The sequence below is a fragment of the Hyla sarda genome, chromosome 1 (assembly GCF_029499605.1).
Source record: "Hyla sarda isolate aHylSar1 chromosome 1, aHylSar1.hap1, whole genome shotgun sequence".
In the NCBI taxonomy this organism is placed as follows: domain Eukaryota; kingdom Metazoa; phylum Chordata; class Amphibia; order Anura; family Hylidae; genus Hyla; species Hyla sarda.
Window position 1 is genome coordinate 30,117,375 of NC_079189.1, and position 26,373 is coordinate 30,143,747.

At 39.2% G+C, this 26,373-nt stretch overlaps 1 protein-coding gene across 3 annotated transcripts in view; it reads left to right on the forward strand.

Annotated features, from left to right (window-relative positions):
• The window catches only part of RNF24 (ring finger protein 24), a 105,792-nt gene that overhangs the window by 53,612 nt on the left and 25,807 nt on the right, over positions 1–26,373 (forward strand). Inside the window, exon 1 of one of the 3 annotated variants that reach the window (XM_056553603.1) lies at positions 24,643–24,782. The exons of the other annotated variants lie outside the window; for them this stretch is intronic. Coding sequence (XP_056409578.1) covers positions 24,724–24,782 — 59 coding nt within the window. The 5' untranslated portion in view covers positions 24,643–24,723. Of the gene's footprint in view, positions 1–24,642; positions 24,783–26,373 lie in introns of those variants that run through there. 3 annotated transcript variants of the gene reach the window in all.

The window sequence follows — 26,373 nt, forward strand, 5'->3', positions numbered from 1 at the left end:
GTGGCCAAAAGTATAAAATGAAAAAACTGGTATAAATATTAATATTTTTTTAATGAAGATATTACAATATGTCTTCATTAATGATTAGGAACAACATATTAAAAAAGTTTTTGTTGATGACAGGTGCTCTTTAAAGATGGCTGAATAGCATCAATAGAGTGAAGGGACCATATAGAGGGACTAGTCAGGGACTAGTGAGTATAATTCCGTATACATACCACTGTATATAGAGACAGGGTATATGACGGTAATGGTCGCTTTAAATCGCGCTTCATACGCTCATACACCAAATCCATGTATCCGGACTCGCAGTCTGCTGATCATCCCTCTCTTGTATTTCTTAAGGCAATTACTCTCACAAATCCTGGGAGTCGTCCAAACTTCTCTTGGCAATGGAGACTTCCAAATATAAATGGAGATTGGAACTAGATATGACCTACTTTCCGCCTGTTCTTTTTTTTTTTTTTTCTCCCTCCTACTTGTTAAACTGTCCACGAAAACCCTTAATGGGAACTGCCTGACAAGAGGATCTGGATAATATCTCCTCTTAGAAGTGGTGCACTCTATGGTAATATACAAGGACAATATAAAATGCGTGGACCCACTACTCTAAATGGAAATTTCTGAAGAATAATGCAGTCAGGTGTATGCCTTCTGTAAAAAGGGGCTTAACAATGTGTTCATATACTACTTGAAATGCGTGAAATCACCGCACTTAATGGGAACTGTCTGACTAGAACAAGGTCAGGATTTATGTTCTATAAAAAGTGCTTTACAATGTGTTCTTATACTGGGGCACTTGAAAGGCGTGGGGACACTACAAGTGCCTGACAAGAAAGAGGATCGGGATGAGCTCTCCTGAGGATCACAATTATATCTCCTGTGTCTCACAGTGCGTTCATATATGGGGACACTTGAAATGACTGCAACCATTACATCTAATGGGAACTGTCTTAAAAGGGTACCTGTCAGACCCCCCCCCCCCAAAAAAAAAGCTGTTATATGTTACTCAGTATCTCATCCTGATCATGTACATGGAATTATCTCTATCACCGATATTTCACTAAAAAATTGCATATTGCAGCTGTCTTTTCAATTGTCTCAAAGGGAGGGGGCGTGTCCTCTTGTCGGCACTGTGATGACTCCTACCCCTCACTCACTCTGCTGACTCACTGCTCTTGGAGGAACCTGGCAGCCCTGCCCTGTAACCCTTGCCTCTCTGGTTTCATGCTGTACACACACACACACAATGATTATTGGAGATTGCCTGTACTCTACCACCAAAGACAATTTAGTGAGTGTATAACTTACATCTTCCTATGTCATTTATATGTCATCTTTAAGCAGTCCTGTAATGCTGGGACTTGTCGTTTTGGAATAGTTGGAGGTACACTGTTTGGATGACTTTTTTTTGCAGCAATGTTGCCTTCTGCTGTGTTCCTACAGCTTTTGCAAAACTACAACCCCCAGCATGCCCAGACATCCTTTGACTGTCCAGGTATGCTTGGAGTTGCAGTTTTGCAACAGCTGGAGGCACATGTTTGGTAAAACTCTATGTTACAGCAGTGCTGCTGTAGGCTGTGTTCCTCCTGCAGCCTTGTCCATCAGCCATCTCATGTCCATGACCCTTGGACACACTCATGCTGCTGTGGGACTCATTAGAGTCCCAGGAGGTATGGGGACCCCTAGTGGTGGGATTTTCAAAGGCAGTTTTCTTTAATAATATTAACATTTTTAAAGAAGTGTATTAGAAAAACTATTGTTTTCCCAAGATGTACAACATATAAAATGTTTTTTTATCTGACAGTGCCCATTTGACAAGATTAGGGCCAGGATTATAGCTACTAGAAATGAGCGAACTTACAGTAAATTCGATTCGTCACAAACTTCTCGGCTCGGCAGTTGATGACTTATACTGCATAAATTAGTTCAGCTTTCAGGTGGGTGGATACAGTCCTAGGAGACTCTTTCCTATGAATGTATCCACCTTTTCCAGCCATTGGGAGCACCTGAAAGCTGAACTAATTTATGCAGTATAAGTCATCAACTGCCGAGCCGAGAAGTTCGTGACGAATCGAATTTACTGTAAGTTTGCTCATCTCTAATAGCTACTATGAAAGGTGCTTCACATATTGTTCCTATACCAGGACACTTAAAAAGTGTGAATCTCTTGCACCTACTACATGTATTGGGAACTCCAGTAAGAAGTGTCACTTAATGTATTCACATACCCAGGTGCCCGAAAAGCATGAAATGCGTGAAACCACTACTCTTGATAGAAATTCCTTACTAATACAACTGTAGACCTGGCGGACTGCATAACCAAACCGAACGGTTAGAAAAAAATATATATATAGATCACTCCTGACTAAACTGGAAAATAGTGACATCACCGCAGGATCGATGACATTACCTGATTATTGGATGAATTGCCTGTTACGTGTGTGAAGCGTGTTCACAAAACCAGTAGAGGTTCTTGTGTATGTCTTGTGCATACTGTTTTAGCTGATGTGGCAGGCAGGGGTTTTCAGCCATGCTAGGCACAATTCCATCACTAAAATGATTTCTCAATGCTGCCTACATTTTCCATAAATCCTCTGGTTTTGAGTGTGGTGTTTGATTACTGCACCTGGTTAAGTAGGCTGCTGGTGCTGGAGTTTACCCAGGTGAACTGATTAGACTCATAAGTGGGTTGGTGTCTGTAAACATCACATGCAGTTTTGATGCGTTTTTTTTTTGTTTTTTTCAAAGTGCCTTTTCTTTAAGCCATAATCACACATTGCTTTTTTTTTTTAATCAAATATCTTTGTATTGAAAATAAACATCTGGTTGGAGCAATGGCATAAGAATGCAAAGTAGAGCAACCTGTTCCGACATGAAGTACATAAAAGAAGGCCATCTGAGAATATACAGTATGCATTCGTAGTAGTATGTGTTTTTTTTATATAGTGAAGTCCAGAATTGCAGATTTTTGGTCAATTTTAGAGATGAGCGAACTTACAGTAAATTCAATTCGTCACGAACTTCTCGGCCCGGCGGTTGCTGACTTTTCCTGTATAAATTAGTTCAGCTTTCCGGTGCTCCGGTGGGCTGGAAAAGGTGGATACAGTCCTAGGAAAGAGTCTCCTAGGACTGTATCCACCTTTTCCAGCCCACCGGAGCACCTGAAAGCTGAACTAATTTATGCAGGAAAAGTCATCAACTGCCGAGCCGAGAAGTTTGTGACTAATTGAATTTACTGTAAGTTCGCTCATCTCTAGTCACTTTATAGACTGGAAAGAAATTATGAACAGTGATCAAAAAGTCTTATGAAAACAAAAATAGTACCCATAAAAACTACAGATCACTGTGCAAAAAATGACCCTCATACATCCCTGTATACAGAAAAATAAAAGCGTTAAAGGAATCAGAAGAGGACGATTTTAAAGAGTTACACCGGTGGAAAACATTTTTTTTTTTTTTTCAAATCAACTGGTGCCAGAAAGTTAAACAGATATGTAAATTACTTTGATTAAAAAATCCTAATCCTTCCAGTACTTATCAGCTGCTGTGTACTACAGAGGAAGTAGTGTAGTTCTTTTCTGTCTGACCACAGTGCTCTCTGCTGACACCTCTGTCCATGTCAGGAACTGTCCAGAGCAGGAACAAATCCCCATAGCAAACCTATCCTGCTCTGGACAGTTCCTGTCCAGTTCCAAAAAGTGCACTACGTGGAAACGGAGGCCCCCCAAAAGTTGTAAAATGCTGTTTTTTTTTTATTTTATATTTTGCCCCACCAACTTGTTTTTGTTTTTTTTGCAGTAAATTTTGTGGTGGAATGAGTAATGTCTTAAGAAAGTACAATTGGTGGCGCAAAAAACAAGCCCCCATATGGGACTGTAATTCGATAATTGAAAACATTATGGCTACTTAAAAGCGAGGAGGAAAAAACGAAAGTGCAAGTGCTGCGTCCTTAAGGGGTTAAAGCTGTGTTTTTACATTGGACACTTCGCTAAAACCTTACAGGGTGTTAAGGGGGAACTCCAGTTGTAGTTAAAAAAAAAGTTCCAGTTTGGCGGTGCTACAAATGTTTAAGAGGAGGATACCCCTTTAAAGCTGCGTTTAACGTTGTTCTGAGCATGGACACTTCTCTTAAAAGATAGTGGGGGTTAAAGGGGAACTCCAGTTTCTGAAATTGTTTCCAATATGGGTGTGCTACAAATGTTTAAAGGGGTACTCCCGTGGAAAAAAACTTTTTTTTTTTAATCAACTGGTGCCAGAAAGTTAAACAGATTTGTAAATCACTTCTATTAAAAAAATCTTAATCCTTCCATTACTTATTAGCTGCTGAATACTGAGGAAATTATTTTGTTTTTGTAACACAGTGCTCTCTGCTGACATCATGAGCACAGTGCTCTCTGCTGACATCTCTGTCCATTTTAGGAACTGTCCAGAGCAGCATATGTTTTCTATGGGGATTTTCTCCTACTCTGGACAGCTCTTAAAATTGACAGAGATGTCAGCAGAGAGCTCTGTGTTCCAAAAAGAAAATAATTTCCTCTGTAGTATTCAGCAGCTAATAAGTACTGGAAGGATTAAGATTTTTTAATAGAAGTAATTTACAAATCTGTTTAACTTTTTGGCACCAGTTGATTTAAAAAAAAATATATATATATAATAATAATAATAATAAAAAAAAAAAAAAAAAAAATATATATATATATATATATATATATATATATATATTGTTTTCCCCCGGAGTACTCCTTTAAAGCTGCGTTTAACCTTGTTCCGATCATGGACACTTCTCTAAAAAGTTAGCGGGGGGTTAAAGGGGAACTCCAGTTTCCGAAATGGTTTCCAATATGGGATACCTTTAATCTGCTGCAGCGCTCTCCTTTGATCAATGAAAAATGAAGAGCGCGGAGGGTAGAGTTCTCCTTTAAGGATCTGTCGATCTGTCTCACACACTGGGATCTGTTCCCACTTTGTATAGAAAAAAAGGAACAGCAATAAAATAGCGATGTCTGGATCTAATTAAAGAAATAAAATTTTAGGTGGAAAGAAGCTTTAGGCCGTGTCTTTGCTAGCATTGATGGGGTTAATGCACCCTACTTATCTCTAAGGGCGCTGTTTCCCAACCAATTTACCTCCAGCTGTTGCAAAACTACAACTCCCAGCGTGCCCGGACAGCCAAAGGCTGTCCGGGCATGCTGGGAGTTGTAGTTTTGCAACAGCTGGAGGCACCCTGGTTGGGCAACACCGCTCTAGGGCTTGTGTGTGGTAATGGCACCAGCGGGCAGTGAACGGGTTAATGTAACCCTACGGCCCTGTGTGTGTGGTAATGCCAGCAGCTGGGTGACCTTGCAGCCTCTCACATAGAGACATCACTAGAAACATCTGTTACATGGCTCATGTTTCATCTATCAGGCCGCACGGCAGGATGGGAAATGTAAGCTGACATGAAAAGACTATCCCCTGCTGATTGTACATAAGAAGCAGTATTATAGCAGTTATATTCTTGTATATAGGAGCAGTATTATAGTAGTTATATTCTTGTATATAGGAGCAGTATTATAGTAGTTATATTCTTGTATATAGGAGCTGTATTATAGTAGTTATATTCTTGTATATAGGAGCTGTATTATAGTAGTAATATTCTTGTATATAGGAGCAGTATTATAGCAGTTATATTCTTGTATATAGGAGCAGTATTATAGTAGTTATATTCTTGTACATAGGAGCAGTATTATAGTACTTATATTCTTGTATATAGGAGCAGTATTATAGTAGTTATATTCTTGTATATAGGAGCTGTATTATAGTAGTAATATTCTTGTATATAGGAGCAGTATTATAGCAGTTATATTCTTGTATATAGGAGCAGTATTATAGTAGTTATATTCTTGTATATAGGAGGCAGTATTATAGTAGTTATATTCTTGTACATAGGAGCAGTATTATAGTAGTTATATTCTTGTATATAGGATCAGTATTATAGTAGTTATATTCTTGTATATAGGAGTAGTATTATAGTAGTTATATTCTTGTATATAGGAGCAGTATTATAGTAGTTATATTCTTGTATATAGGAGCAGTATTATAGTAGTTATATTCTTGTACATAGGAGCAGTATTATAGTAGTTATATTCTTGTATATAGGAGCAGTATTATAGTAGTTATATTCTTGTATATAGGAGGCAGTATTATAGTAGTTATATTCTTGTATATAGGAGACAGTATTATAGTAGTTATATTCTTGTATATAGGAGCAGTATTATAGTAGTTATATTCTTGTACATAGGAGCAGTATTATAGTAGTTATATTCTTGTACATAGGAGCAGTATTATAGTAGTTATATTCTTGTATATAGGAGCAGTATTATAGTAGTTATATTCTTGTATATAGGAGGCAGTATTATAGTAGTTATATTCTTGTATATAGGAGCAGTATTATAGTAGTTATATTCTTGTATATAGGAGCAGTATTATAGTAGTTATATTCTTGTGTATAGGAGCAGTATTATAGTAGTTATATTCTTGTACATAGGATCAGTATTATAGTAGTTATATTCTTGTACATAGGAGGCAGTATTATAGTAGTTATATTCTTGTACATAGGAGGCAGTATTATAGTAGTTATATTCTTGTACATAGGATCAGTATTATAGTAGTTATATTCTTGTATATAGGAGCAGTATTATAGTAGTTATATTCTTGTATATAGGAGCAGTATTATAGTAGTTATATTCTTGTATATAGGAGCAGTATTATAGTAGTTATATTCTTGTGTATAGGAGCAGTATTATAGCTGTTATATCCTTGTACATAGGGGGCAGTATTATAGTAGTTATATTCTTGTATATAGGAGCAGTATTATAGTAGTTATATTCTTGTATATAGAAGGCAGTATTATAGTAGTTATATTCTTGTATATAGGAACAGTATTATAGTAGTTATATTCTTGTATATAGAAGGCAGTATTATAGTAGTTATATTCATGTATATAGGAGCAGTATTATAGTAGTTATATTCTTGTATATAGGTGGCAGTATTATAGTAGTTATATTCTGGTATATAGGAGCAGTATTATAGTAGTTATATTCTTGTATATAGGAGCAGTATTATAGTAGTTATATTCTTGTATATAGGAGCAGTATTATAGTAGTTATATTCTTGTATATAGCAGCAGTATTATAGTAGTTATATTCTTGTATATAGGAGCAGTATTATAGTAGTTATGTTCTTGTACATAGGAGGCAGTATTATAGTAGTTATATTCTTGTATATAGTAGCAGTATTATAGTAGTTATATTATTGTATATAGGAGCAGTATTATAGTAGTTATGTTCTTGTATATAGGAGACAGTATTATAGTAGTTATATTCTTGTATATAGGAGCAGTATTATAGTAGTTATATTCTTGTATATAGGAGCAGTATTATAGTAGTTATATTCTTGTACATAGGGTGCAGTATTATAGTAGTTATATTCTTGTATATAGGAGACCGTATTATAGTAGTTATATTCTTGTATATAGGAGCAGTATTATAGTAGTTATATTCTTGTATATAGGAGCAGTATTATAGTAGTTATATTCTTGTATATAGGAGCAGTATTATAGTAGTTATATTCTTGTATATAGGAGACCGTATTATAGTAGTTATATTCTTGTATATAGGAGCAGTATTATAGTAGTTATATTCTTGTACATAGCAGGCAGTATTATAGTAGTTATATTCTTGTATATAGTAGGCAGTATTATAGTAGTTATAGTCTTGTACATAGGGAGCAGTATTATAGTAGTTATATTTTTGTATATAGGAGGCAGTATTATAGTAGTTATATTCTTGTATATAGGAGCAGTATTATAGTAGTTATATTCTTGTATATAGGAGACAGTATTATAGTAGTTATATTCTTGTATATAGGAGCAGTATTATAGTAGTTATATTCTTGTATATAGGGGACAGTATTATAGTAGTTATATTCTTGTATACAGAGCAGTATTATAGTAGTTATATTTTTGTATATAGGGGGCAGTATTATAGTGGTTATATTTTTATACATAGGAGACAGTATTATACTTCTAACAGTAAATCTGGCTTCCTCCTTAAGATGACATAGTGTTATTTCTGTGTGTTTTTGTATAATTTGGAAGGTATAACTGTGGGATTACACAATGGGTCTTTCCAATATTTATAGAATTTCTGACCTTGTCCTGTGATCTGTGGTCTTGTGATGAGTAGAAGTGCGCGCTGTCTGATAAGGTTGTTGGCTTTGTTACTCCTGTTCTTACTCTACCCAGATTATGTCACACAATGGTTTGGTTTATTTTTGCTGCCTATTATAAGTCTTGTGAGTTTTTATCTGTAATAAACCGGTGGTGACCCTCAAGGACGGACGTCCACTTCTAGTAAATGCCTGGGGTTCTTAATCCTTATACTGGTATGGCACATTTTATATGGGCACTGTTTGGCACTGTTTATCTAAGAGCTGTGTGGCACATTTTATAAAGATATTTATACCATTGTTTATCTGGGTGGGCATTGTCTGGTTCTGTTCCCAAGAACTGTCTCTCTAGGCAGTATATGGCACTTAAAGGGGTACTCCAGTGAAAAACTTTTATTTTAATTATTTTTTTTTAATCAACTGGTGCCAGAAAATTAAACAGATTTGTAAATTACTTCTGTTAAAAAATCTTAATCCTTCCTGTACTTATTAGCTGCTGAATACTACAGTGGAAATTATTTTTCATTTGAAACACAGAGCTCTCTGCTGACATCATGAGCACAGTGCTCTCTGCTGACATCTCTGTCCATTTTAGGAACTGTCCAGAGTAAAAGGGAGTCCCCATAGCAAACATATGCTGCTCTGGACAGTTGTTAAAATGGACAGAGATGTCAGCAGAGAGCACTGTGCTCATGATGTCAGCAGAGAGCTCTGTGCTTCAAAAAGAAAATAATTTCCGCTGTAGTATTCAGCAGCTAATAAGTACAGGAAGGATTAAGATTTCTTATCTGGGCACATATTTGTTTTTTCATACATGTGTGAAGATTAAGTAGTTGCCTTCACTTTCGTCTTTATTCACTTTCGTATATATTAACCCTAAGGCAACAGACATAAAAAGAACAGACATGTCTCTGCTTGTCTGCACATTCTTATTAGTCATTATTATAGTGTCTAAGGCTAAGATACTGTATGTTACCATTGCGGGGGTCCTTAGGCGTGTGCCACAGTGCCAGCTCGTGATGGTTGTGGGCGGCCAGACGCACAATCTGAATGGCACAACTTCTAGTAGAAGGTTTCATGTCCTCCGCTGAATACTAGTTACCAGGCAGAGAATGGTCGTGCTTTTATTTTTATTTATTTTTCTATTTATTTATTTATTTTTGCAGGGTAACCTTTGCTGACATCTAGTGACCATTATGAGAACTGCAGTTTTACGTGATTCATGTTTATTCATCCAGTTGTGTTCCAAAACAGGATAACAAAAAATTCACTCATTTTGGGGAATATTAAATAATGTATAATATTGACTTTAACACTGATGTTACATTTCACATTGCACGGAACGCCAGACATGTGAGATACTGTCCATTGTATCTAAGCATCTCATGGGTGGTACAACCCAGTGTGTCGGAGTCTCTCATTTGTGATACTGTCCAGTGTAACACAGTATATCCAAACTTTTCTTATGTGATACATATTATTATTATTAATAATAAAGATATATTAAAGGGGTATTCCAGGCAAAACCTTTTTTTATATATATATCAACTGGCTCCGGAAAGTTAAACAGATTTGTAAATTACTTCTATTAAAAAATCTTAATCCTTCCAATAGTTATTAGCTTCTGAAGTTTTCTGTCTAACTGCTCAATGATGATGTCACGTCCCGGGAGCTGTGCATGATGGGAGAATATCCCCATAGGAACTGCACAGCTACCGGTACGTGAGTCATCATTGAGCAGTTAGACAGAAAACAACTCAACTTCAGAAGATAATAACTATTGGAAGGATTAAGATTTTTTAATAGAAGTAATTTACAAATCTGTTTAACTTTCCGGAGCCAGTTGATATATAAAAAAAAGTTTTGGCCTGGAATACCCCTTTAAAGCCTCCTGTGTACAATTGCCCAATATAACATATAATGCCACTCGTATTACTGTTCTGTTTAGTGTATCTGTGCTATTCTGCCCAATATAATATATAACACTCATACATTACTGTACCGTTCAGTGTATCTAAGCAACTCATGTGTGATACTGCCCAATATATATATATATATATATAACACTGATACATTACTGTACCGTTCAGTGTATCTAAGCAACTCATGTGTGATACTGCCCAATATAATATATACACTCATACATTACTGTACCGTTCAGTGTATCTAAGCAACTCATGTGTGATACTGCCCAATATAATATATAACACTCATACATTACTGTACCGTTCAGTGTATCTAAGCAACTCATGTGTGATACTGCCCAATATAATATATAACACTCATACATTACTGTACCGTTCAGTGTATCTAAGCAACTCATGTGTGATACTGCCCAATATAATATATAACATTGATACATTACTGTACCGTTCAGTGTATCTAAGCAACTCATGTGTGATACTGCCCAATATAATATATAACACTGATACATTAATGTACCGTTCAGTGTATCTAAGCAACTCATGTGTGATACTGCCCAGTATAATATATAACACTCATACATTACTGTACCGTTCAGTGTATCTAAGCAACTCATGTGTGATACTGCCCAATATAATATATAACACTGATACATTACTGTACCGTTCAGTGTATCTAAGCAACTCATGTGTGATACTGCCCAGTATAATATATAACGCTCATACATTACTGTACTATTCAGTGTATCAAAGCTTTACTTGTGTGATACTGCTGTGAGGCAATGATGTTACAGGGTCTGGTGGTATTAACCCTTGGTTTGTCGTGACGTCAGGGTGCGGTTTGCTTAGTATAGAAGGCCCTGCTGCCAAGCGGCCCAAATTATACAGCAGCTGATAAGTACTGGAAGGATTGGGATTGTTTTTTAATAGAAGTCATTTACAAATCTGTTTAAGTTTCTGACATCAGTTGATTTTAAAGAACATGCTTTCCAGTGGAGTACCCCTTTAATGTAATACTTTAGAATTATCATGTATTTGTATTATATGGAATTAGAGCTGGGCGCTATACCGGTTCATACCGAAAACCGGTGCGTGATGGCGTAGGGAAACGTCTGTTAAAGGGGTACTCCGGGGAAAACCCTTTTTCTTTTAAATCAACTGGTGGCAGAAAGTTAAACATATTTGTAAATTACTTCTATTAAAAAATCTTAATCCTTCCAGTACTTATTAGCTGCTGAATGATACAGAGTAAATTCCTTTCTTTTTGGAACATTGATGACATCACGAGCACAGTGCTCTCTGCCGACACCTCTGTCCATTTTAGCAACCGTGCATAGCAGATGTATGCTAAGGGCAGCATGGTGGCTCAGTGGTTAGCACTGCTGCCTTGCAGTGCTGGGGACTTGGGTTCAAATCCCACTAAGGACAACAATAAATAAAGTGTTATTATTATTATAATAACGTCAGCAGAGAGAACTGTGCTTGTGATGTCATCAGAGAGCATTCCAAAAAGAAAAGAATTTCCTCTGTAGTATTCAGCAGCTAATAAGTTTAGGAAGGATTAAGATTTTTTAATAGAAGTAATTTACAAATATGTTTAACTTTCTGCCACCAGTTGATTTAAAAGAAAAAAGGTTTTCACCGGAGTACCCCTTTAAATACCGTGAAACTGCCATAATATAGAAAATACCGTGATATACATTTTTGATCATACCGCCCAGCTCTATATAGAATCCCCAATTGTGTTATGCTGTCCAGTGTATCTAAGCCTCTTATGTGTGATACTGTTCAATATAATACATGTCAGTCATGTGCATTATTACTTAAAGGGGTATTCCAGTGGAAAACTTTTTTTTTTTTTTCTTTAATCAACTGGTGCCAGAAAGTTAAGCAGATTTGTAAATTACTTCTATTAAAAAAAATCTTAATCCTTTCAGTACTTATTAGCTGCTGAATACTACAGAGGAAATCATTTTCTTTTTGGAACACAGAGCTCTCTGCTGACATCACGAGCACAGTGCTCTCTGCTGACATCTCTGTCCATTTTAGGAACTGTCCAGAGTAGGAGAAAATCCCCATAGCAAACATATGCTGCTCTGGACAGTTCCTAAAATGGACAGAGATGTCAGCAGAGAGCACTGTGGTCGTGATGTCAGCAGAGAGCTCTGTGTTCCAAAAAGAAAAGAATTTCCTCTGTAGTATTCAGCAGCTAATAAGTACTGAAAGGATTAAGATTTTTTAATAGAAGTAATTTACAAATCTCTTTAACTCTCTGGCACCAGTTGATTAAAAAAAAATAAAAAATAAAGTTTTCCACCGGAGTACCCCTTTAATTATTATTACTGTCCAATGTATCTAAGTCTATTATTTCTGCCACTGTCCTACCTATCTAAACCTGTCATGTGTCATACTGTCCAGTGTATCTAAGTCTCTTAGATGTGATACTTCCTGCTAAGATAAGTGTATCTATGCCAAGTATTAGAGATGAGCGAACTTACAGTAAATTCGATTCGTCACGAACTTCTCGGCTCGGCAGTTGATGTCTTATCCTGCATAGATTAGTTCAGCTTTCCGGTGCTTCGGTGGGCTGGAAAAGGTGGATACAGTCCTAGGAGACTCTTTCCTAGGACTGTATCCATCTTTTCCAGCCCACCGGAGCACCTGAAGGCTGAACTAATTTACGCAGGAAAAGTCATCAACTGCCGAGCCGAGAAGTTCGTGACGAATCGAATTGACTTTAATTTCGCTCATCTCTACCAAATATGATACTGTCCAGTGTATCTAAGCCAGTGTTTCCCAACCAGAGTGCCTCCAGCTGTTGCAAAACTACAACTCCCAGCATGCCTGGACAGCCGTTGGCTGTCCAGGCATGCTGGGAGTGGTAGTTTTGCAACAGCTGGAGGCACCCTGGTTGGGAAACACTGATCTAAGCCAATAACGTGTGATACAGAAAATGACAGATGAGTGGACAATATCTGGCGCTGGGACTATTTTTGCGGATGTGGGACTTGCTGGAATTCCGTATACAGAATGACGGAAGGTTGTGCGTTTATTTTGGTCGCACATTTCAGTAACAATGTGACGGTTATTACAGGAAGTGAATATGTTTCCTGCCTTTATTACATTCATAAAACATTAACCCCCCGTGGTGTGATCTCTTATCACATCCTCTGTGCGCAGCGATACAATGTATCCAAACTAATCCCATTGTCACATTAGGGATGAACCAGCGACTCTCCAAGGTCAGGGGACAGGGGACGACCTACAGAAGGATGTATGGAAGACTCCCATGGGGGATACGGTCCAGTGTAGCCTGTTATGTGTAATACTGATCAGTGTATCTAAGCTTGCCATGTCATATCTCACAGTGTACCTAAGCTTGCCATGTGTGATACCACCAAATGTATCTAAGCCTGTCATGTGGGGAAGTGTCCAGTGTATCTAAGCCTGTCATGTGGGGGAACTGTCCAGTGTATCTAAGCCTGTCATGTGGGGAACTGTCCAGTGTATCTAAGCCTGTCATGTGGGGAACTGTCCAGTGTATCTAAGCCTGTCATGTGGGGAACTGTCCAGGGTATCTAAGCCTGTCATGTGGGGAACTGTCCAGTGTATCTAAGCCTGTCATGTGGGGGAACTGTCCAGTGTATCTAAGCCTGTCATGTGGGGAACTGTCCAGTGTAGCTAAGCCTGTCATGTGGGGAACTGTCCAGTGTATCTAAGCCTGTCATGTGGGGAACTGTCCAGGGTATCTAAGCCTGTCATGTGGGGAACTGTCCAGTGTATCTAAGCCTGTCATGTGGGGGAACTGTCCAGTGTATCTAAGCCTGTCATGTGGGGAACTGTCCAGTGTAGCTAAGCCTGTCATGTGGGGAACTGTCCAGTGTATCTAAGCCTGTCATGTGGGGAACTGTCCAGGGTATCTAAGCCTGTCATGTGGGGAAGTGTCCAGTGTATCTAAGCCTGTCATGTGGGGAAGTGTCCAGTGTATCTAAGCCTGTCATGTGGGGGAACTGTCCAGTGTATCTAAGCCTGTCATGTGGGGGAACTGTCCAGTGTATCTAATCCTGTCATGTGGGGGAACTGTCCAGTGTATCTAAGCCTGTCATGTGGGGCAACTGTCCAGTGTATCTAAGTCTGTCATGTATAATGCCACACATATCTAAGCCACACAGTGATTGTGCCCAGTGTATCTAAGCCTGTCATGTGGGAAAGTGTCCAGTGTATCTAAGCCTGTCATGTGGGGAACTGTCCAGTGTATCTAAGCCTGTGATGTGGGGAAGTGTCCAGTGTATCTAAGCCTGTGATGTGGGGAAATGTCCAGTATATCTAAGCCTGTCATGTGAGGAACTGTGCAGTGTATCTGAGATTGTCATGTGTGATACTACCAACCACCAAATGTATCTAAGCCTGTCATGTGGGGAACTGTCCTGTGCATCTAAGCCTGTCATGTGGGAAAGTGTCCAGTGTATCTAAGCCTGTCATGTGGGGAACTGTCCAGTGTATCTAAGCCTGTGATGTGGGGAACTGTCCAGTGTATCTAAGCCTGTCATGTATAATACCACCCATAACTAAGCCACACAGTGAAAATGTACTTTTTCAGTGTATGTACGCCTTTGTGTCTTCTGAGCTGTGGGTATCTCAGTCAGATGTGATACTTTCCAGTCCAGTATTATTCAGTCCATTGTATCAAAGCTCATATCTCATAAAATACTGTCCAGCTTACATGTGATATTTTGCAGTGTATCTAAGCCTCTTATGTGTGATAGTCCTGTGTATCTAAGCCTCCCACGGGTAATACTGTCTAGTATATCTAAGCCTCTCATGTGTGACACTGTTTAGTGTATCTAAACCTCATATGTGGAATATGGTTTAGTGTATCTAAGCCTCTCACATGATAGCCTGCTGTAGCTAATATTAATCATGAAATGTACTGATGTATATTATTTTACACTCATTTTCATCTGTAAACAGCAAAAAAGTGTCTGCAAGTAAATGTAACAATTTTAAACTTAGCTGTATATATATTATACTGCCTAGTGTATCTAAGTTATTCATGTGCTAGACTGTCCAGTGTATCTAAGCCTCCTATGTGTGATATGGTACATTGTGTCTATGCCCCCCAATGTGTGATCCTGTTCAATGTTATCTAATCCTTTTACTTGGATACTGTCTAGTTAATGTACAGGGGTTATACAGAAAGAGAAAAACAGAGCTAACTTTTTTTTTTAAACCGCTCCCTGCCTGTCTCCAGGTTGGGTGTGGTTCTGCAGCTCAGTTCCATTGAAGTGAATGGAGGCAAATTGTAAAACCACACCCAACCTGGGGACAGATGTGGAGCGGGTTTTTTTTTTTTTAAAGAAATTAGCTCAGTTTTTCTATTCCTGGATAACCCCTTTAAGCCTGTCACTTGTGTATCTCATCCTTTCATGTGTAATCCACTATAAAGTCCAGTGTATCTAAGGCTTTTTTGTGTGATACAGTCCATTATACCTAAGCCTATATCTGATACCATGCAGTGTTGTTTAACCCACTTACAGTATGTGGATACTATATCTCAGCCTCTCGTGTGATACTGTCCAATGTTATGTGACTCTCTTAGGCTGGGTTCACACCACGTTTTTCAAATACGGTTACCGTATACGGTTTTCCGCTAAAAACCGTTTGGCAAAAACCGTATGCAACCTTATACAACCGTATGACTCCAAATTAAAACGTATACGGTTTTTCCCCCTACGGTTCTATCCGTTTGCATCAGTTTTTGCCAACGGTTTTGCTATTTTGTTGGAATTAGTTTTCCAGCAATTTAATAAAGTTACTATTGTTCTATTGAAATTCCAATCTGCGCATGTGTCAACTCCAAAAACGGATTAGAAAAACCGTGCGCAACCGCATTCTGAAATTCTGTGTACGGTTCTCATAGACAACAATGTTAAAAGAACCGCATACGGTTCGCATACGGTTTTCCAACCGGAGGCAAAAACGTGGTTGACAGCGTTTTTGCCTACGGTTGAGAAATCGGCAAAACAGTATCCGAGGCAAAACGGATGCAACCGTACACAACATTTGGAATACGGTTTACAATTCCTTCTCTATGCATACGGTTTCGGATACGGTTTCGGATACGGTCGTATACGTTTTTTGCGGAAAACCGTATACGGTTACCGTATTTGAAAAACGTGGTGTGAACCCAGCCTTATGTGGGTTCTGAGTGTAGCTCAGCCTAATACAATCCAGTGTATCTAAGGCTGCATGCTCACCACGTTTTTGCAGTACAGTTCCCTTATCAGGTTTTTGATGAAAAACGGATTCCTCAAAACCTGACTAAACTGTATCAAAACGTGTGTACAAATTTCAATCCGTATACGGTTAAAAAACGTATACGCTTTGAAAAATGATGTCCGGTTACATCCGTTTTTTAAGTAAACAACGTGTACGTTTTTAACTTTCTACTCCATTTTGAATAAAGTTTCACTTGTTTGATTGAAATTCCAAGAAAAACCTACGGTGCCAACCGTATGGAACCGTACGCACATACGGTTCTGTATGGTTCCCATTGACTCCCATGTAAAAAAAAAAGTATACGGTTTAATACAAATGGTAGTCTACAGTTTTGGGTACGGGTTAAAAAAAAAAAATGGACAAAACCGTCTAAGACGCAAAACGGACTAAACCGGATGATGCGTTTGACATACGGTTTACAATGTTAAGTCAATGCATACGGTTTTCTATACGGTTCCGTGCGGTTTTTAACTTGAAGCCGTATACGGGAACTGTATAGGAAAAACGTGGTGTACATGCACCCTAAGCCTTTCTTTTGTGATACGGTCCGGTGTATCTAATCCTCACATGTCTGTATGCGACATTTCGTGTGATGATGAATGGGAAAGTCAGGTACGCTTATCTAAGATCAGTGGTCGCGGTCACGGCAGCAGCCGCTCCTGTCAGTAGTTATTACTTTGCTTTTGTTATTGTGATCAATGGCGCTCAGTAATCAGGAGCAGTATGTTGCCATGGAGACAGTGATAATGTAAAGCGCTTAATGAAGGCCCCGGACCAGGAAGTGGGGATGCAGGAGCCAGGTCCTCTATATTAGAGGTAGCCATAACTATAAGGGGTTTGGGGTCACACCCATGAGGAGGCCTAAGGGCCACGCTACCTGCTAAACCGCCACAGCAATTGTAGCAAAACTGAAGCATGTATATGTTCAATTCACACACCGCTACAGCGTGCAGCAGAGCTAGACGGCAGAGTACATACATCCCTACATATACAGGAATATTTACCATTAAAGGGGTTATCCAGGGAAAAACTTTTTTTTTTTTTAATATATATATATATATATATATATATATATATATATAATTAACTGGCTCCAGAAAGTTAAACAGATTTGTAAATGACTTCTATTAAAAAATCTTAATCCTTTCAGTACTTATGAGCTGCTGAAGTTGAGTTGTTCTTTTCTGTCTAAGTGCTCTCTGATGACACGTGTCTCGGGAACCGCCCAGTTTAGAAGCAAATCCCCATAGCAAACCTCTTCTCCTCTGTGCAGTTCCCGAGACAAGCAGAGATGTCAGCAGAGAGCACTGTTGCCAGACAGAAAACAACAACTCAACTTTAGCAGCTGATAATTATTGAAAGGATTAAGATTTTTTTTTTAATAGAAGTAATTCACAAATCTGTTTAACTTTCTGGAGCCAGTTGATATAAAACATTTTTTTTTTCCTGGAATACCCCTTTAAGGAGTCTAGGAAAGCTGGGTGACCGCCTCTGTGGTAGCTGTAATGGCGGCCATATTGGTTGCTACCCAGTTAGTGGAAAGCCTTGTTCCTACGGTTTTCCCTGGTTGTACTTTGGCGCGTATTACACATCAAGATCCAAAGACATGCTATATGCATCCCAAAGTTTTCAATAAAATTACGTGGCTTAGTTTACACCTATATACTGTGGCGCATATATATATATATATATATATTTATATATACCGTATTTTTCGATGTATAAGACGCACTTTTTCTTCCCCAAAACTGGGGGGAAAAAGTCGGTGCGTCTTATACGACGAATACACCCCTATCGCGGTGGTCCCTGTGCCCATCAACGGCCGGGACCCGCGGCTAATACAGGACATCACCGATCGCGGTAATGCCCTGTATTAACCCTTCAGACGCGGCGATCAAAGCTGACCGCCGAGTCTGAAGGGAAAGTGACACTAACCCGGCTGTTCAGTCGGGCTGTTCGGGACCGCCGTGCAGGGGGCGTGCCAGCCGCAGCATGACGTTGCAGCCGGCACGCCTCCTCCATACATCTCTATGGGAGAGGCGGGGAGGCAGCATTCGTGCCTCGCCGCATCCCCCATAGAACTGTATGGGGACGGGGAGGAGACGGGGCGTCACCGCCGACCTCTAGGTCGACGCTACGTCACCATGGGCGCTAATGCCGGCGCGCCGTTAGGGAGATCGAGGGGGTCCCAGCAGTCGGACCCCTCGCGATCAAACACTTATCCCCTATCCTGTGGATAGGGGATAAGTGTAATTCCGCTGCAGTTGTCCTTTAATCCTTTGAGTACTTATAAGCTGTATGCTACGGAGGAAATTCTATTCTTTTTGAATTTCTTTTTTGTCTTGACCACAAGTGCTCTCTGCTGACACCTGATGCCCGTATCAGGAACTGTCCAGAGCAGGAGAAAATGCCCATAGCAAACCTATGCTGCTCTGGACAGTTCCTGACACGGACAGAGGTGTCAGCAGAGAGCACTGTGGTCAAGACAAAAAAGAAATTAAAAAAGAATAGAATTTCCTCTGTAGCATACAGCTGCGAATAAGTACTGAAATGATTAAGATTTCTAAATAGAAGTAATTTACAAATCTGAATACGAAAAAGAAAGGGATGTGCAGCTCACAATTAACTAGTTGAGGTAAGGGGGTTGTACACCTACACCTGGTGTTGGGTAATTTAGTAAGAATTAAACAAAAACCAGCTCCTCAAAACTAGTATCAGAAAAACTGATACATAGGTTAAATCTGGTTGAATATAAATTAAGACCGTGTTCTAATTATAGGATACAAAATATTATAAAATTTTATTAAAATACAATTATATATGCAAAATAAACCTCATAGCACAGGGCCCTTGTGCAGAGGTAATGTAAGGATTATAAGACCATATATTGTAACATTAGTAATAAACACCGATATCTAGTACTGTTTTTATAAAAAAGAAAAAAAAATGTCAGTAATCCGGTACCTGATAATCCAGACAATAATGGAATGTTCCGTATTTTGAGTCAAGTCCTGAGATAAGAGATGACAGATTAGAGACATAATTACCAGCCTGGTAGATTACTCAGCCGTGATCTCCTTAGGACAAAAGGTGAGGGCCGCAATGCTTGGGTGGTATACAACGCTGGCATGCGTTACCGCGGCGGTCTACCTGCCACAGACCAGGAGGAAATGGGAATTGTGCCGCTCCCAAGGTGCTCCGGTGGGCTGGAAAAGGTGGATACAGTCCTAGGAAAGAGTCTCCTAGGACTGTATCCACCTTTTCCAGCCCACCGGAGCACCGGAAAGCTGAACTAATTTATGCAGGATAAGTCATCAACTGCCGAGCCGAGAAGTTCGTGACGAATCGAATTTACTGTAAGTTCGCTCATCTCTAATGGTAACAAGCGGCTTCTGGATGCAGACCTCGTGGTGTCCTGTGGCGTGTGAATGTCGGCCGGTGTTAATTCAAATAGAGAAAACAGACATGGTCGCACATCCACAACAATCTTATTTTTAGGGTACGTTCCCACTTGGCGTATACGCAGCGTACTTCACACTGTGCTAAATCTGCCGCAGCAGCGGGAAATACACTGCGTATCCTTCGCTCACCATACACACAAGGCTTTCCGGCGGCAGCCCTATGTGTGCAGTGAGTTTTGGAGTCGCGAGTCACAGTCACGCCGGCACACGGACCCTGCTTAATCTTATTTGTTGGCATCCCGCCGAAAGCTGGCGTATTCTGTTAATGGGAGCAGCGGGCCCCTATTTTCTTCTATGACCAAACCAAGTCACCTATGGGGAGGTTTATCAAAACCTGTGCAGAGAAAAAGTTGCCCATAGCAACCAATCAACTCGCTTCTTTCATTTTTAACATAGCCTCTTCAAAATGAAAGCAGCGAGCTGATTGGTTGCTATGGGCAATTGGGCAACTTTTCCTTTGCACAGGATTTGATAAACCTCCCCCCTCAGTTCAGGACATATCCACTATTTTAAATGGACTCAAAAGGGGGTGGTGTTGCGCTTTTGAAATAGCGGACACATCCCAAATGAGGTCACTAGGTGACTCCGTTCGGCCATAAAAGTGAATGGGGTCTGCAGCTCCGGTTAACAGAATAGGTCAGCATCCCATTTTCGACAGGAGGTCAACGGATACGATTAAAGGGGTACTCCAGTGAAAACATTTTTTTTTTTCATATCAACTGGCTCCAGAAAGTTAAACAGATTTGTAAATTACTTCTATTAAAAAATCTTAATGCTTCCAGTACTTATCAGCTGCTGTATGCTCCACAGGAAGTTCTTTTCTTTTTGAATTTCCTTTCTGTCTGACCACAGTGCTCTCTGCTGACACCTCTGTCCATTTTAGGAACTGTCCGGAGCAGGATAGGTTTGCTATGGGGATTTTCTCCTACTCTGGACGGTTCCTAAGAGCACTGTGGTCAGACAGAAAGGAAATTTAAAAAAAGTAAAAAACTTCCTGTGGAGCATAAGTACTGGAAGGATTATGATTATTATTTTTTTTTTTTTTTAATAGAAGTAATTTACGAATCTGTTTAACCTTCTGGCACCAGTTGATTAAAAGAATAAAAATAAAATGATTTTCAGGGGAGTACCCCTTTAATCCTTCCAGTACTTTTCAGCTGCTGAAATTGAGTTGTTCTTTTCTTTTCTCAGGAACTGTCCAGAGCAGGATAGGTTTGCTATGGGGATTTTGCTCCTACTCTGTGCAGTTCCTGAGACAGACAGAGGTGTCAGCAGAGAGCACTGTTGTCAGACAGAAAAGAACAAGTCAACTTCAGCAGCTGATAAGTACTGGAAGGATAAAGATTTTTTAATAGAAGTAATTAACAAATCTGTTTACCTTTCTAGAGCCAGTTGATATGAAACGCATTGTGATCGTACCCTGATAAAGCCTTTTTCTAGAGTTCTGCTTGGGTTGTTGTAGATTTGCTAACTTTTCTTTGCATTTTTATATTCGCTAAATTCGCGCTTTATAAAGTTCTCGCCACTGCCCAACCTTTGAAAAACGTCTACCAGGTCAGTTTGGCAAGAGTTTCTTGAATTACGGGGATGTTTAAAATTCGCTTAATTTTTTTGCGCAAAATGGCACATGCAAACAAATATTCCAAAAAGTATACAAAACATGGTAAATCCCCCCCCCCCTTCGACAAAAGATGATAAATCCCCCGCCACCCCACTATTTTTTTTATTTTTTTTAATGCCACAAAAACTGCATCTTGGGAGTCAAAAATAAAGGGACGTTTTTTTTGTGGCATTTTTAACCCCTTTCACACTACAGGTATCATCCTGCTTTTTTTTTTACTTGCCGTTATTTTACAATAATGGATGAAAAAAAAAAACGGATGCAATAACTGATAATAACGGATGATAACTGATGACCATCGTCCGTTATTTTTAATGGGTTTTTTCCTAAAAAAAAAACTGATGTTCTTCATCCGTTATCATCCGTTATTACCAGTTACATCCGTTTTTTTAAATCAGGTTTATAACCCCTTTTTTTTGTAAGGGTGCGTTCCCACCTGGCGTATACGCAGCATAACATCAGTTTTTTGTACTGAGCATGCTCAGTGCAGCTTTAGGGTGCATTCCCACCTGGCATATATGCAGCGTATTTCACGCTGCGCAAAATTTACGCCACGTATTCCTTGCTCACTATACACACATGGCTTTCTGGCGGCAGCCCTATGTGTTCAGTGAGTTTTGGAGGCGGAGACGCGCACACGGCCCCGCCTCCAAAACTCACTGAACACATTGGGCTGCCGCCAGGAAAGCCCTTTGTGTATAGTGAGCAAGGAATATGCAGCGTATATTTCCCACTGCTGCCGTAAATTTTACGCTGCATATACGCCAGGTGGGAACGCCCCCTAAAGCTGTACTGAGCATGCTCAGTACAAAAAACTGATGTTAAATAACCTGACAATAACTGATGATAACGGATGTTTGTTTTTTTTTTTTTAAACATCCGGTTCCCATAGACTTCAATGTTACATTTTAACGTCTGGTTTTTCACCATTTTTTTTTTTTTGGGCCGGACCAAAAATTAGCGCATGCACCGTCTTTTGTGCCGGCAAAAATAACTGACGGACGTAACTGATGCAAAAGGATGTTCAAAAAATCCCATTGACATGAATGGTTTTGACGGCCGTTTTCAGGACTTTTTTGCCGGCAGTAATAACGGAGGTTTTTTTTTACAGGATGATACCTGTAGTGTGAAAGCGGCCTAAACGAAAATTGCGTAAGTTCCTCGCCGAAGGGCAATAAATCTACAACTTGTGGGGGTCTCAGGCTACTACAAAACTATGAGTCCTAGTATCTGATAAGTCAGTGCTTTCTAAACAGTGTGCCTCCAGCTGTTGCAAAACTACAACCCCCAGCATGCCCGGACAGCCAACGGCTGTCCAGGCATGCTGGGGGTTGTAGTTTTGCAACAGCTGGAGGCACCCTGGTTGGGAAACACTGGCTTAGATACACTGGACAGTATCATACTTGGTAGAGATGAGCGAACTTACAGTAAATTTGATTCGTCACGAACTTCTCGGCTCGGCAGTTGATGACTTTTCATGCGTAAATTAGTTCAGCCTTCAGGTGCTCCTGTGGGCTGGAAAAGGTGGATACATTCCTAGGAAAGAGTCTCCTAGGACTGTATCCACCTTTTCCAGCCCACCGGAGCACCGGAAAGTTGAACTAATTTACGCAGGAAAAGTAATCAACTGCTGAGCCGAGAAGTTCGTGATGAATCGAATTTACTGTAGTAAGTTCCTCCCCGAAGGGCAATAAATCTACAACTTGTGGGGGTCTCAGGCTACTACAGAACTATGACTCCTAGTATCTGCTAAGTCAGTGCTTTCTAAACAGTGTGCCTCCAGCTGTTGCAAAACTACAACCCCCAGCATGCCCGGACAGCCAACGGCTGTCCAGGCATGCTGGGAGTTGTAGTTTTGCAACAGCTGGAGGCACCCTGGTTGGGAAACACTGGCTTAGATACACTGGACAGTATCATACTTGGTAGAGATGAGCGAACTTACAGTAAATTTGATTCGTCACGAACTTCTCGGCTCGGCAGTTGATGACTTTTCATGCGTAAATTAGTTCAGCCTTCAGGTGCTCCGGTGGGCTGGAAAAGGTGGATACATTCCTAGGAAAGAGTCTCCTAGGACTGTATCCACCTTTTCCAGCCCACCGGAGCACCGGAAAGTTGAACTAATTTACGCAGGAAAAGTAATCAACTGCTGAGCCGAGAAGTTCGTGATGAGTCGGATTTACTGTAGTAAGTTCCTCGCCAAAGGGCAATAAATCTACAACTTGTGGGGGTCTCAGGCTACTACAGAACTATGACTCCTAGTATCTGCTAAGTCAGTGCTTTCTAAACAGTGTGCCTCCAGCTGTTGCAAAACTACAACCCCCAGCATGCCCGGACAGCCAACGGCTGTCCAGGCATGCTGGGAGTTGTAGTTTTGCAACAGCTGGAGGAACCCTGGTTGGGAAACACTGGCTTAGATACACTGGACAGTATCATACTTGGTAGAGATGAGCGAACTTACAGTAAATTTGATTCGTCACGAACTTCTCGGCTCGGCAGTTGATGACTTTTCATGCGTAAATTAGTTCAGCCTTCAGGTGCTCCGGTGGGCTGGAAAAGGTGGATACATTCCTAGGAAAGAGTCTCCTAGGACTGTATCCACCTTTTCCAGCCCACCGGAGCACCGGAAAGTTGAACTAATTTACGCAGGGAAAGTAATCAACTGCTGAGCCGAGAAGTTCGTGATGAGTCGAATTTACTGTAGTAAGTTCCTCGCCGAAGGGCAATAAATCTACAACTTGTGGGGGTCTCAGGCTACTACAGAACTATGACTCCTAGTATCTGCTAAGTCAGTGCTTTCTAAACAGTGTGCCTCCAGCTGTTGCAAAACTACAACCCCCAGCATGCCCGGACAGCCAAAGGCTGTCCGGGCATGCTGGGGGTTGTAGTTTTGCAACAGCTGGAGGCACATTGTTTAGAAAGCACTAGGAGAAAAAAGTTGTAGTATTAGCATCTTGTATTATAGAATTAGGGGCAAGTAGTCACCTGCCCCCAATAATCCCCTAGTCTTTATTGCCGGGTGGGGTCCTGCATTAGGATGTCAGCACATGATACCTGACATTAGTATAGTAGATCCTCATCCTGCAGCTGCATCCCCCCCCCTCCCTTCTTGTGTACATGTCACTTTCTCCTCCCCATTTTGGGCTGTGACTCTTATAGGGCTGGCAGCGAGTCCCTGTCCCTTGTAAACAGATCTGCCATTGACAGGAGCTGCTGTGCTCTTCACTCCAGAATGCAGTTCTTTCCTCCCGTTCACTTCCATCTGCAGAGGTACAATACCAGCCGCCATGGGTAAGGGAATTTTTATTTTATTTTCCCCTCTTAGGACAATCGGAACATTCTTTCTAAATACCGTAAAGTACGCAGGAATTGGAATTTTGGCCCGTCTTCAAGGATTTTTCCTTCAAAGGGGATTTCCACTGTTGGCATCATGCAGCTTTTTGTTTTTGTTCATTTATTTATTTATTTTTTTAACTTAATTTTTATTCTTTAAGCCTTAAAGAATAAAAATTTAGTTAAAAAGAAAAGAAAAAGTGGAATTTCCCTTAAAGTTTAAGGGAAATTCCACCTTTTCTTTTATAATTTTTCTTAGTTTTATTTTACAAATATCATATTTTTTTAAATTATATTTAGTTAAATTTTACAAATATCATAATTTTTATTCTTTTTAGTTTCATTTTACAGTTTTTTTTATAGTTTTCTTTTACAAATATCATATATATATATATATATATATATATATATATATATTGTTTTATTTTACAGATATAATTTTTATTATATTTAGTTATATTTTACAAATATCATAATTTTTTTCTTAGTTTTACTTTAAAAAAATTTTTTATCTAGTTTTATTTTACAAATATCACCAATATTTCTTTATTTTTATATATATATTTGGTTTTATTTTACAGATATCATTTTTTATATTTACGGTAGTTATATTTTACAAATATTATTATACATTTTTTTTCTTTAGTTTTATTTTACACATTTTTTATATAGTTTTATTTTACAAATATTATCATTATTCATCATTTTTTTATATATTTTGTTTTACAAATATCATTTTTTTTATATTTAGTTATATTTTACAAATATCAAATTTTTTTTCTTTTTTAGTTTTATTTGACAATTTTTTTTGTTTTATTTTAGAAAATTCTTTTTTATATAGTTTTATTTTACAAATAGCATCATTTACATTTTTTTTTTCCATATATTTAGTTTTATTTTACAAATATCATTTATTTATTTATTTTTTTTAAACAAATTGAAGTCCATATAATGACGATTGTTTACTTTAGTTTTATGGAGCCCTTTGGGTCCGTTCAGGTTGCCCGGATTTTGCAGTTTTACAAAGCCTTGCATGAGTTTGCCAGGACTTCCGTATAACCTGCGTGTTATTGGGCAAGTACAACAGCTAGGTCTGAACAAGCATCAGGGACTTCCGCATGGGCCAGCATCAGGAGATGTAGTATGATTTTTATTTTTCTATATGTTTTCCTCCTCTTTGGCACATTTTAATGTCTGCTTGCTGTCAGTGAATGAGAACATTGTTGTTTACATTCAGAAACTGCAACTCTTTAGATTTAGCTATTGCAAAACTATGACTCTCATCGTTCCCTGACAGTCTTTTCTGCCTCTTTGCAATAGGTATAGAAAAAGAAATCTGCATGCTGTCAGTGAATGGAAACAGTCTTGTATACAGTCAAAGGCCATAGTTCTCTAAATCTGTGTTCTCAAACTAGGGTTCTCCAGCTGTTGCAAGGCTACAACTCCCCAGCATGCCTATACAGTCACATGGTCTTCTCTGCCTCACGGAATATGTATAAAATATTTGCTTGCTGTCAGTGAATGGGAACATTTTTCTTGGCTGTAATCC